Source organism: Rhinatrema bivittatum, chromosome 5 (genome assembly GCF_901001135.1).
Source record: "Rhinatrema bivittatum chromosome 5, aRhiBiv1.1, whole genome shotgun sequence".
NCBI classification, from domain to species: domain Eukaryota; kingdom Metazoa; phylum Chordata; class Amphibia; order Gymnophiona; family Rhinatrematidae; genus Rhinatrema; species Rhinatrema bivittatum.
The window spans coordinates 371,028,172-371,041,285 of NC_042619.1; the positions used below are offsets into that span (position 1 = coordinate 371,028,172).

Below are 13,114 nucleotides of genomic sequence, written 5' to 3' on the forward strand. Positions count from 1 at the left end.
TTTATGAAAAAGAAACACTAGAAGCAAGAATGTATTTGAAAGCCTTCAAAGACTAAAGAACTATGACTAAGTTCTTTGTCTAGTTTTAGCTTACCCTTATAAGCATAAAAAAAAAGTGGTGATCTAGTTACTTAGGCTGGACTACATTATTTTTCAGAATAGATTTATATTACTGCTACTTCTGCCTTCATTGAAATTGTTGTGGTTTATTGGTTGGTTTGTTTTTTTTGTAGGAGCGACTAGAACAAGAAAAAAAAGAGAGGAAAAAACAAAAAGAAAAGGAAAGGAAGGAGCGTTTGAAAAAAGAAGGAAAGCTTTTAACTAAAACCCAGAGGGAAGCTAGAGCCAGAGCAGAAGCTACACTTAAACTTCTCCAAGCTCAGGGTAAGAAGCAGCGTGGAAAGGATTGTGTTATTCCATTCTGTATCATAAAGGTTTTACTTCTCCCACAGTCATGTTTTTCGTGCTGTCCCAGATACATAACATATCATAATAATAATTGCAGAAAAAGACCAAATGGTTCATCCAGTCTGCCCAGCAAGCTTCCTATAGTAGTATCTGCCATTCCGTGCAAGTTACCCCATGTTTCTCTTAAGGGTAGTAACTGCCACACTGTGCAGTTATCCCCAAACCTTATGATAAACTTAGCTTAGAAGCAGTTTTGTGCTTTTTCCCTTATGTCTGCATATCAGTACGTTATGCTGTATTTGCGTTCAAGGACTGCCTTTCACACAAGACTGTTCTCATACTAACAGACCACACAGTTGCAATGAGGTACTTGAACAAGCAGGGAGGAACAGGCTCTTATCTCCTCTGCCAAGAAGCCTCTCAGATCTGGGCCTGGGCCCTTGCACACTCCATGCATCTCTGGGCCACTTACCTGGCAGATATACAGAACGTAGTAGCAGATTGCCTCCGTTGACAGTTCCATCCCCACGAGTGGTCTCTGGATACTGTGGTAATGACCAAAATCTTCCAACGCTGGGGTCAACCAACAATCGACCTCTTTGCATCCCAACTGAATCACAGATTTTTCTCCCTTCACAGGCAACAAAACACGTTAGCCATGGACGCCTTCGCTCGCCCCTGGAGCACAGGCCTCCTATACACGTATCCTCCGATACCACTGCTAGCCAAAACTCTCATGAAACTACAACAGGACAAAAGGGTCAGTGATACTCATAGCCCCATATTGGCCTCAACAAGTATGGTTTCCCATGCTTCTCACCTCTCCATCCGAGAACCAATTCGCCTGGGCACAGCGCCCAATCTCATAACTCAGAACTACGGCATGCTACGCCACCCGAACCTTCAGACCCTATCCCTAACAGCCCGGATGTTGAAAGCCTGATCCTACAACCGCTCAATCTTTCAACTAAGGTCTCTCAAGTGCTTGTAGCTTCACGAAAGTCTTCCACACGAAAATCCTACCTTTCTAAGTGGAATAGATTTACTACGTGGTGCACTGAAAAAGGTATCTATCCCTTTTCCTGCCCCACTCCATCGCTATTAGACTATCTCTGGCACCTTTCAGACTCTGGTCTCCAGACTTCCTCAGTGAGGGTACACCTCAGTGCCATCTCAGCGTACCACAAAGGGAGTAGGGAATGCCCTAATAACGGCGCAACCCCTTTTGAGTCGGTGTATGAGGGGCCTGCTGAAACTTAAGCCCCCTCTACGGCCACCAGTTACAGAATGGGACTTAAACGTAGTACTTACAAGACTCATGCGTTCTCTGTTTGAGCCTTTGCACTCCTGTGATGTTAAATTTCTTACATGGAAAGTTATTTTCCTAATAGCCATTACATCTGCTCAAAGGGTTAGTGAGTTACAAGCACTTGTCACATACTCACCCTAAACAAGGTTCCTCCATGACCAAGTGGTCCTCCGTAATCACCCTAAATTCTTTTCCAAGGTGGTTTCTGACTTTCACCCGAATCAGTCTATAGTCTTGCCCACCTTTTTCCCAAGGCCTCACTCGCACCAGGGTGAGAGAGTTCTACACACCTTGGGCTATAAACGTGTACTTGCATTTTACCTAGACCGCACTGCAGTCCATAGGAAATCCACCCAACTCTGTTTTTATCAAAAAAAAAACAAAAAAAAAAAAAAAAAAAAACTGGGAGTTGCAGTAGGCAAACAAACTCTTTCAAACTGCCTAGCAGACTGTATCGAATTCTGCTATGAAAAAGCAGGCCTTCCTTTCCAAGGACGAGTGAAAGCGCACTCAGAAAGAGCCATGGCAACCTCAGTAGCACACTATCGTTCAGTACCGATTGCTGAGATCTGTAAAGCTGCAACATGGAGCTCTCTTCACACATTTGGAACAACTGGAACAACTGCCTTCTATCCATTACCAACCTTCTCAACAGTTTAAACCTGGTCCTCAATGCCTCGAAGACAGAGCTCCTCATCTCCTCAAACCAAGATAACTTCCACCCACAATACACATGTCACCCATCAACATGTAAGAGACCTCGGGGTAATTCTTGACAATCGCCTAAACCTGAAGAAAATGGTCAATACCACAACCAAAGACTGCTTCTACAGACTCCAGGTTCTAAAACGAATCAAACCCCTCCTATTTTTCCAGGACTTCAGGACAGTTCTCCAATCTTTGTTGTTCGCCAAAATTGATTACTGCAGCGCCCTCCTTCTAGGCCTCCCTAAATCTACCACCAAGCCACTACAGATGATACAGAACGCCGCAGCGAGATTACTGACCAACACCAACCGTGGAGATCACATCTCACCCATCCTCAGGAACCTACACTGGTTACCAGTGAATTTCAGAATCCTGCACAAATCAATCTCTTTAATACACAAATCCATCCACCACCAACTTCAACTCGATCTTGAAATCCCCTTCAAACTACATTCTTCCAATAGACCAACGAGAGAAATCCACAAAGGAACACTGCAATTTCCCCCAACTAAAGCCACACGCCTTACCTCGACGAAAGATCGAGCCTTCTCGATAGCAGGCCCAGATATCTGGAATAACATCCCTGCAGACCTCAGATTGGAACCCTGCCTCTTAACATTTAGGAAAAAACTCAAGACATGGCTCTTCAGCCAAGCCTTCTCTGAACCCCCTGACATTCACTAGTTTGCCCTTACTCTATGCCTGAATGATAGCCTTATTTTCTGTCTGTACGATAGACCCTGATACTCCTAAGCACTTTATGCACTATCTTAACAATGGTATTATTTTTATAATTGCTGCCTGCTCTAACCTATCTTTCCAGCTGATTAAGCTCCCAAGTTCTTACTCCCTGTTGAATGTAACTTTGCCTCTTCCACACCTTTGTTGATTTAAGTTAGTTGGCACTACAGTTGTTTACCCTGTTCGATGTAAACCGATCCGATATGGTTTTGTCCATGAAGGTCGGTATAGAAAAGTAATAAATAAATAAATTTGCAGCACATTACTGCCTGGACAAGGAAGGATGTCAGGACTCTGCCTTTAGCCAATCTGTCTTGAAGAACTTATTTCCAGTGTAATCCCAACTCCTTCCACTTCCACCTGCTGTGATTTTCAGGCTGCCTCATTTTTCCCAACAGTACACCAGTTGTTGTGCCTGTTGCATAAGTTGTATGCTGTTTGTCCATATAAACATGAGTTGGCCTGTAGCTTGCTAATCACCCATATGTGAGGACTACCATCCTGCTTGTCCTGGGATAAAGCAGAGTTCCCTGTACGTACCTGGATCAGTCCAGACCGTGGGTTATGTCCCCAATCCAGCAGATGGAGTCAGCCAAAACTTTGAGGGGGCGTCACCATAAGTAGAACTACCCCCCTCTGCAGGAGTTCAGTATCTTCTGACTCCAGCAGATGCGAGTAGGGAATTTGGAGTGCTCCCAATTCAGCATAAGCTTTTCACTTTGTACTTGGCTGCCTTGTCTTGGGCTATTGCCTTTTTTCTTTGGAATCAAGTTTGAATCAAGTTTGTTACAAAAAAAAAAAAAAAAAAAAAAAAAAGGAAAGCTCTGATTGAGTTAATTAATTTATTGAGGGGTTCAACTTTGGGGAGGCGTGGCTTACCCTCTGTCTGTGTCTCCCTTGTTTTCTATGCACTACTGACGGGGTAAGTTGCTGTTTCTTTGACTTTTCAGCTCCCCAAACCCCTCTGGTACCTCGCGGAGGCCGACAGCACCGGCCTCTGCGCGCTTGCCACACTGTCAGCGGCCATCTTGAGCGCCTCGTGGGCGGCTCGGCTAGGCAGGCAGGCAGGTTTTTCCTCTTGGCGGGTAGTGTGGCCAGGAGGGCCCCCCCGCGCCTTCGGATTCTTCACGTCGGCGGGCAGTGCAGGCCATCGGGCCCCCCCCGCGGCGGCGGCGTTTCGGCTCGCGGGACCCCGAGGCTCAGTTTTTTATCATTTTTGAGCATTTTCGTTTTTCGCGGTTTTTTTTCGGCACTGCGATGCCGCGGCCGACGCGCTGCGCGGCTTGCGGCGAACCGGGGTCCCGCATCTCCAGGGAGGGCATCTGTGCCCGGTGTCTTCCCGGGGGGGAAGGCACCTCACATCCCGTTGCAGATTTCTCTTTTCTCGCGCCTCTGCCCGGACGCCGGGGGCGGGCCCCTCCCACAGGTCTGGCGGGAACGGCGGCCATCTTGAGCGCTCGGCGCCCCGAGGCACCTCAGGAGAGAGCGAATGACAGGGAGTCGGAGCCAGACTCGCCCCCGACCTTGCTGCCGGAGCAGGGCCCGCAGGGGCAGGAGAGCGCGGACGTGCCCCCCTCCAGAGCCTCAGCGGCGCGACCCGGGTTTTCCCCGGAGTTCGTCCTACTTATGCACACGGCATACCTGCAGGGTCTGGATACACCGGTGGACCCCCCCCCTGCCAAGATATGCCGAACCTCGCCTGCGGCTCAGGCCCCCCCCGTTGCGGCGGGAGCGGGGGCCCCTCGCCTCCCCGCACGTGCTCGGGTTTCGCCAGCGACAGGGGGAGCGGCGCCGGACCCAGTGGACCCTGACCCGGACTTCATCGACCTGGGGCAAGGGGACGCCACGACGGAGGGGGACGATCCGCGTACGCTGCGCCTTTTCCAGAGGGAAGAGCTGGACGAGCTCATCCCACGCATCATTCAGGAGCTGGACCTGGATCCGCCGCCTGACCCGCCTGCCCCAGTAGCGCCGGCGGTGGTCACATCCTCAAAGAAAGGAGATCCGGTCCTGGCGGCCCTGCGCCCGAGGGCGAGGGCTTTCCCCATTCACGACTCGTTCCTGCAGCTCCTCACGAGGGAATGGGATACCCCCGAATCGACTCTGAAAGTGAGTCGTGCCATGGAACGGCTCTACCCGCTACCTCAAGATTTCCTGGATCTCATCAAGGTTCCGAGAGTTGACTCTGCAGTCTCGGCGGTCACGAAGAGGACGACAATCCCGGTGACAGGGGGCACGGCACTGCGGGATACGCAAGATCGCAAATTGGAGATCTTCCTGAAAAGAGTCTTCGAGGTCTCCGCGCTGGGTATGAGAGCAGCGATGTGCAGTTCACTCGCCCAGCGGGCAAGCCTCCTGTGGGTTCAACAACTCCTCACCTCCCAGGATCTGCCAGCGGCGGAGGCCGCCCAGGCGGACAGGTTAGAAGCTGCAGTGGCGTACGGGGCAGATGCCTCGTATGACCTGTTCCGCGTCCAGGCGAGAACTATGGTCTCGGTGGTGGCGGCCAGGCGGCTGCTGTGGCTTCGCAATTGGGCGGCAGATACGTCTTCCAAGTCGAGCCTGGGCTCCCTACCCTTCAAGGGTAAGTTCCTCTTTGGAGAGGATCTGGACCAGCTCATCAAGTCGCTGGGGGAAAATGCGGTTCACCGCCTCCCGGAGGATAGATATCGCCCTTCCCGGGCGTTTGCTTCGTCCCGGACTAGAGCCAGGGCGCAGCGGCGTTACAGGAACTACAGGCCGGGGGGCTCCAGGCCGCCTGCTTCCCGGTCCCAGCCCTGGTCGCGCTCCTTTCGCGGCCGCAGGCCCGCGCGCCCCGCTCTCGGGACAGGTAACCCCTCCTCCAAGTCTTCACAATGATGCCAGAGTCGCCCACTCCACCGTCCCCAGGATCGGGGGGCGGCTGAAGTTTTTCTACAGGGAGTGGGCACGGATTACCTCAGACCAGTGGGTCTTAGACACCGTAAAGTTGGGTTACGCTTTGGAATTTGTCCGGCCACCGAAGAGTCGTTTCGTATTTTCCCCTTGTGGCTCGGCCCTCAAGCGGCAGGCGGTGCAGTCCACGCTGAACAGGCTTCAGGAGATAGGCGCTATTGCGCCCGTGCCCTTCGGAGAGGTGGGCTTGGGCCACTATTCAATCTACTTCGTGGTGCCAAAGAAGGACGGATCGTTTCGGCCCATTCTGGATCTCAAGGAGGTCAACAAGTCCCTTCGAGTGCTCCGCTTTCGCATGGAAACGCTGCGGTCGGTGATCGCAGCGGTGCATCGGGGGGAGTTCCTTGCCTCCTTGGACCTCACGGAGGCTTACTTACACATCCCCATTCGGCCGGATCAGCACCGTCTTCTGCGATTCAAGATACTGGACCAGCACTTCCAGTTCATAGCTCTCCCGTTCGGACTGGCGACGGCTCCACGCACCTTCACCAAGATTATGGTAGTCGTGGCTGCGGCTCTCCGGAGGGAGGGGATCCTGGTTCATCCCTATCTGGACGATTGGCTCATTCGCGCGAAGTCGTTCACCCTTGGCCAGGCGGCCGTGTCCAGGGTGCTACAGTTTCTGCATTCCCTGGGATGGGTGGTGAACTTCTCCAAGAGCTCCCTCGTACCCTCACAGCGCTTGGATTTCTTGGGGGCGACCTTCGACACCCGGCTGGGCAAAGTCTTCTTGCGACAGGACAAGGCGCTCTCTTTGCGGGAGCACATACGACGTTTCTCTGTGTTACCGGAACCCACCTCATGGGATTACCTGCAACTCCTGGGGGTGATGGGATCCACCATAGATATGGTCCCCTGGGCGTTTGCACATTTCCGGCCCTTGCAGTGGGCGCTCCTCTCCCGTTGGAAACCGGTCTCGCAGGACTACCAGATGATTCTGCCACTTCCTCAGAAGGCCAGGGACAGTCTGGGCTGGTGGTTGGATCCGGCGAACCTAGCCCGAGGCGTGTCCCTCGACTTACCGGATTGGGTGGTGGTAACCACCGATGCCAGTCTAGCGGGCTGGGGCGCTGTCTGCGATCGCAGCGCCACGCAAGGAACGTGGTCGGCGGTGGAGGCGACGTGGTCCATCAACCGTCTGGAGACCAGGGCGGTCAGGCTCGCCCTGCGGCATTTTCTCCCGCTCCTCCGAAACCGCGAGGTCAGAGTGCTATCGGACAATGCGACCACCGTGGCCTACATCAATCGCCAAGGAGGCACGCGCAGTCCACAAGTCGCGCTGGAAGCAGCGCTGCTCATGCAATGGGCGGAGCGTCATCTCGTCCGGCTGGCAGCGTCACACATCGCCGGGGTGGACAATGTTCAAGCGGACTTCCTCAGCCGTCAACGGCTGGATCCCGTTCATCGGTGGGGGGCTCCCCACCTAGACCTGATGGCATCCGCTCTAAACGCCAAAGCTCCCCGCTTCTTCAGCCGGCGAAGAGAACGAGGTGCCGAGGGGGTGGACGCCCTGGCACTTCCATGGCCGGCACATCTGCTGCTCTACGCTTTTCCACCGTGGCCCCTAGTCGGCCGGATGCTCCGCAGAATAGAAGGACATTCGGGGACGGTGATCTTCGTCGCCCCGGAATGGCCCAGGCGACCCTGGTTCGCGGACCTGCTGCAGCTGGTGGTCGACGGCCCGATCAGGCTGGGGCATCTCCCCTTCCTCCTACACCAGGGCCCGGTATTTTTCGAGCAGGCAGAACTCTTCTGTCTTGCGGCCTGGCTTTTGAGAGGCGACGCCTCCGGCGCAGGGGGTACCCGGAGGCGGTAATATCAACGCTGCTGCGGGCGCGCAAGACGTCCACGTCGGTGGCCTACGTTCGCGTCTGGAAGGTGTTCGAGCGGTGGTGTGCCAGCCAGGACACTAGCCCCACAACGGCTTCGGTCCCTCAGATCCTTCAGTTCCTGCAAGACGGGGTTGACAAGGGATTAGCCTACAACTCGGTGAGAGTCCAAGTTGCCGCTCTTGGTTCGTTGTTGCGGGAGGGGGGTTCTCCCTCGCAGCACACGGACATTGCTCGGTTTCTCAAGGGTGTCAAGCACCTCCGGCCTCCGCTACGGGATCCCTGTCCCTCCTGGAGTCTCAACCTGGTGCTCCGAGCCCTGTCGGGGCCTCCGTTCGAGCCTTTGCGCTCCGCGACACTCAAGGATCTCACCTTCAAGGCGGTATTTCTGGTGGCAATCTGCTCCGCTCGGCGTATATCAGAGTTACAAGCGCTATCGTGCAGGGAACCATACCTCCGGTTCTCCGACTCGGGAGTCTCGATCCGCACCGTTCCTTCCTTCCTACCGAAGGTGGTCTCGGCTTTTCATGTGAACCAGACGGTGGAGTTGCCGTCCTTCTCCGCCTCCGAGCCGAAGTCTCTCCGTCTCCTGGATGTTCAACGCACACTGCGTATATACCTGGGGGTTACCAACGAGTTCCGGACTTCCGACCATCTATTTGTCCTTTGGTCCGGGCCGAAGAAAGGCTCCCAAGCCTCCAAGACGACCATTGCGAGATGGCTGAAGGCGGGTATTGCCGCTTCCTATGTTGGGGCGGGGCGGACGCCTCCGCCTGGCATTGTAGCGCATTCTACAAGGTCTCAGGCGGCCTCCTGGGCGGAGGCGCGCTCGGTCTCATCCCAGGAGATCTGTCGGGCGGCTACCTGGAAGTCGTTGCACACGTTCGCGAGGCATTACCGTCTACACCTCGCCTCTTCAGTCACGGGACATTTTGGTGAACAGGTTCTCCGAGCAGGCCTCGCAGGACCCCACCCTATTTAGGGAAGCTTGGGTACATCCCACGGTCTGGACTGATCCAGGTACGTACAGGGAAAAGAAAATTATTATTTACCTGCTAATTTTCGTTCCTGTAGTACCATGGATCAGTCCAGACGCCCACCGCTTTTGGGTTTTCTACTCCTGCTTCATCTTGCTCGTGGGAACGGTAAGGGTATCTGTACTTCACCACTTGTCAATTTTTCACTGTTGCCCCAGCGTCAGCGCCTCACAAGTTGACGTGTTGTCTGTGTTGCCTCCTACCGGTTGTAGGACGCCCACTGTTAGTTTGTTATTACAGTTACATGGCTGTTTGTTGCCAATTTTCTATAAACTTGATTCCATGTGGGGGTTCGGGTTTTTCTACTCGGGCTTTGATATACTCGATACTGAACTCCTGCAGAGGGGGTAGTTCTACTTATGGTGACGCCCCCTCAAAGTTTTGGCTGACTCCATCTGCTGGATTGGGGACATAACCCACGGTCTGGACTGATCCATGGTACTACAGGAACGAAAATTAGCAGGTAAATAATAATTTTCTTTTGCTTACCTGTAACAGGTGTTCTCCCAGGACAGCAGGATGTAGTCCTCACGAAACCCACCCGCCACCCCGTGGAGTTGGGTCTGAATCAGTTTTATTATTTTATTTTTTCGCTCGTACCTTTTGCTACAAACGAGACTGAAGGGCGACCCCTGTGGCTACAGGGATTATGGCATGCTGGGCATGCTCAGTGTGCCAGCCAAAAGTTCTAGAAACTTTGACAGAAGTTTTCTGTGTCAGGGCTCTGTCTGATGTCACCCACATGTGAGGACTACATCCTGCTGTCCTGGGAGAACACCTGTTACAGGTAATCAACTGTGCTTTACGCATTCTCCTTGCCTCCTTCCAGAAGCTCTCTGCATTCTCCCCCCACTTCCCAGAAAGCTGTATCTGCATTCTCTATCTCTTCCCCCCCCCCCCCCCAAAGCTTTTTGAAGTTGTATAACCATCACCCATACTGAGAGAACAGTTCAGGTCTGTGGGTAACCATGGGGTTCACATGTGTAAAGAGGAAAGAATCCCAAAACATTTTTGGTTACCATTTTGTTGGAGTGATGCTGGTGGCCCCTTTGATGCAGGAGATCATGGTCCTGATTTGGAAGGAGAGACAGCAAGTGAGTTGGACTGCAGAGCTATAAGCACCAGGCACCTGGGACTGGATGCAGTGCTACATGAATCTGTTTGCCCTTTTAGAAAGGAACTATCCCAGAGCTGTGGCTCAAACCCAAAATAATATAGGTGGTCTTGTGCGTGGGAGACAGGCCTGCAGTGATGAGACCATGATTGCAGTGGAAGGATGGCATTGAAGGGAAGAGAGCCCAGAGTGAACCACACTGCATGTGGCCAGAGAGAATAAAGCAGTGAAGAGCATTTCTGCTAGCTACCACATGTGAATGGGGGTACTTTAAGCAAGTCATCATAGAACTCATGGTGCCACAAAATAATATCCCCAGCTGCAAAGGCCGGTGAATGTGGAAGATTTTAAGGGGAACACATGCAGAGAAACTGTAATAGGAGTGGCCAGGGAGATGAAAATTTCTCCACTTCCTCTCTTGCTTTGGTGGGCTCCAGTGCAGTTCAGCTCCTCGGCGCTGTGGCCATGCACAGCCCCTCCCTGCCATTCTGACTGAGCCTCTGTATTGGCTATGAGGCAGTGGCCACAGCATGGCACGAATAGATATGCAGGCAGTACTTTGCTGCAGTAGCAGTAGCTGTTCCTCCATTGTACAGGCTTGCACTCAGCAGTCTGTTGCTGCAGTCACCCCTTCAGAGTTTCTGCCCTGTGCAAATGTATGGTTTGCACACCTGCTAGATCCAGCCCTGGATACATCTTATTGTATAATCTGTTTAAGGGCTGTCAAGATTCCTTTCTCATCTTGAAGATTTAAAGGTTCAGATCCACTGAACCAGCATCAAAGCAGAAAGATCACAGAGCTGCACTGTTCTTTGCAAGCAAGGAGTTGCATTCCAGTTCTTGTTTCAGAAGACCTTGGTGTGGGTGGAAGTCTAAAATTTTACACAAATCATTGTAATCTCTAATAGTTGAGACCTTCAAATAATCTGAAATGGCTACAGATTAAGGCTATTCAAATATCCTCCAGATGTTTTTTTTCTCAAGAGAATATTGACGATCTCTGCAAACACCAGAACTTGAGGTTTTCTCTCGCAGGCAAAAGCAGTGAAACCTGAACCACTGCAGGAGAGGAGGGATTTTATTCCAAGTACTTCCTGTTTGACAAAAGCTAGGGGACATTGTCCCATCCTAGGTCTTAAGGGCATTAAACAAATCTATCAAGAAAGAAAAGTTCAAGATAGTTATGTTAGGCACTCTAATTCTGAAGCTAGAAAAAACCCAGGTGCCGGGTTAGCCAGGCTGCTAACATTTGGCAGCTGGTGCCTGAGCCAGGACCGAAAAGAGTAGAGGTTGCCCAGGGCTAGGAAGAGGGATGGTAGTTGCAGGCTTGGAAATACAGCTTTCTTTTGCAGAAGAAAGCAGCAGTGTGCAACATACTGGACGTCAGAAGTTGCTGGGGCAGGGAGGAACAGCTCCATCTCTGGACCCAAAAGGACCAGTAACTGCCAGGGCGTAGACTAGAGGATGGGCTGGAAGGATCAGCAGCTGCTGGGGATGAGCTGTGAGGAGCCGGGGCTGCTGGTTTGTTGAGCAGTCTACAAGCTGCAGAAGAAAGGAAGAAATGGGAATAGCTGAAGGGGAGGGGGGGGGGGGGGGGGAATTGGGTATCTTGAGATGAATGCCTCTTATGTTATGGCATGTGGATTTAAAGCGCTTCTCTCCTGAACTGGGTCTCCCTTTTTCTTCCAAAGGAAAGGAAAAGGAGACCTGCAACCACTTAGGGATAAAATGTTTTGTTTTTTTTTTAAATTGGTTTCCTTTTAAAACTCACATCATGCATGTCTAGCTGACTGGTCTGCTTAAACTCAGTAGAAACATGGCACATAGAATGGTACATGGCATTATTTATTTATTTAATACTTTTCTATACCGGCATTTGTGGTTACATCAAACCGGTTTACATCCGAACTAAAGGTGGAAAATACATAAAACAGGTACTAGGGATGGGACAACGGAGAAAAGGCCGATAGGTAGGAAAAACAGAAGCAACCAATAATATAATAAAAGCTAACAAGCATCAATAATCACTAATTACATAGATACAGGGAAAATGTACAGGGATAAATGTATATAGGGGAAATTATGGGAAAATGTTAAATCCTAGGTTTTTCCATTTTATCTCTTGAGTGGTTTAAAATTTCTATACATTTTTGTAGGTGTTGAAGTGCCATCCAAAGATTCTGTGCCAAAGAAGAGACCAATTTATGAAGATAAAAAGAAAAAAAAACAGCCACCTCAACAGGAAAACAAAGGTGAGAGCATCTGTGATTTTGCAATTTGGAGAGCTTTTCTGTACCACAGCCCTTTCTTTGAGTCTGTATACAAAAGCTGATGAATAAAAAGTCTTTTCAGTATGTTTTTCTGACCGTATAGTATATAGTTTGCTAGATCTAGTTAGCATTGTTAAAGCAGTTTAATACATTAGAAGAATGTTGAGAAAACATTGCATGTTTCTGTCGAGCGGTTTTATTCTTCTTTTATTGAAAATTGTCTTCTAAAAAATATTCTAACGTAACTGTCCAAACATTCTTCTCACATTTCTCTGTTACGGGCTACTCTTGGATCCCTTCCAAATACCTTTTGAACAATTTTAGAAATATAAGTTTCCCTTATTTGTTGTGTGGAGTTGCCGAGCTGTCATGGAGGAGAATTGAGGGACTGGTGTAACAGATAAAATATTTGAAAGTATGTTTAATTTTTTTTTGTTTAATTCAAAGTGTACACTACTTTTGTGTATATGCATATACATGCTGCAGAATAATTTATACTATTTGAAGTTTTGGCTATGTTTATAAATAAATGTTGAACTGCTTTGACTGTTACTTGAATTTGGAGAAATAGGTGAGGCTAGCACATAGCTTAGTGGTTAGAAATAACTGAGAGATTGGATGGCTGGGCAGAGCCACAACTTGATCTGGTGGTTGTACCTTAAATTATGCTTGACGCTAATTGGTATGGATGAGATTTAGTTTGGGAGTGTTATCAAGATGCTGTGCATATGATTATATATGCTGATTTGTTCAACAGTGGCACT

General features: G+C 50.6%; 1 protein-coding gene across 1 annotated transcript in view; it reads left to right on the top strand.

The window, feature by feature from the left end:
- Nucleotides 1–13,114, top strand: part of EIF5B (eukaryotic translation initiation factor 5B) — a 346,296-nt gene that overhangs the window by 103,779 nt on the left and 229,403 nt on the right. Inside the window, exons 6-7 of the mRNA XM_029604785.1 lie at nt 234–384; nt 12,237–12,332. Of these exons, the coding sequence (XP_029460645.1) occupies nt 234–384; nt 12,237–12,332 (247 nt within the window). The remainder of the gene's footprint in view (nt 1–233; nt 385–12,236; nt 12,333–13,114) is intronic.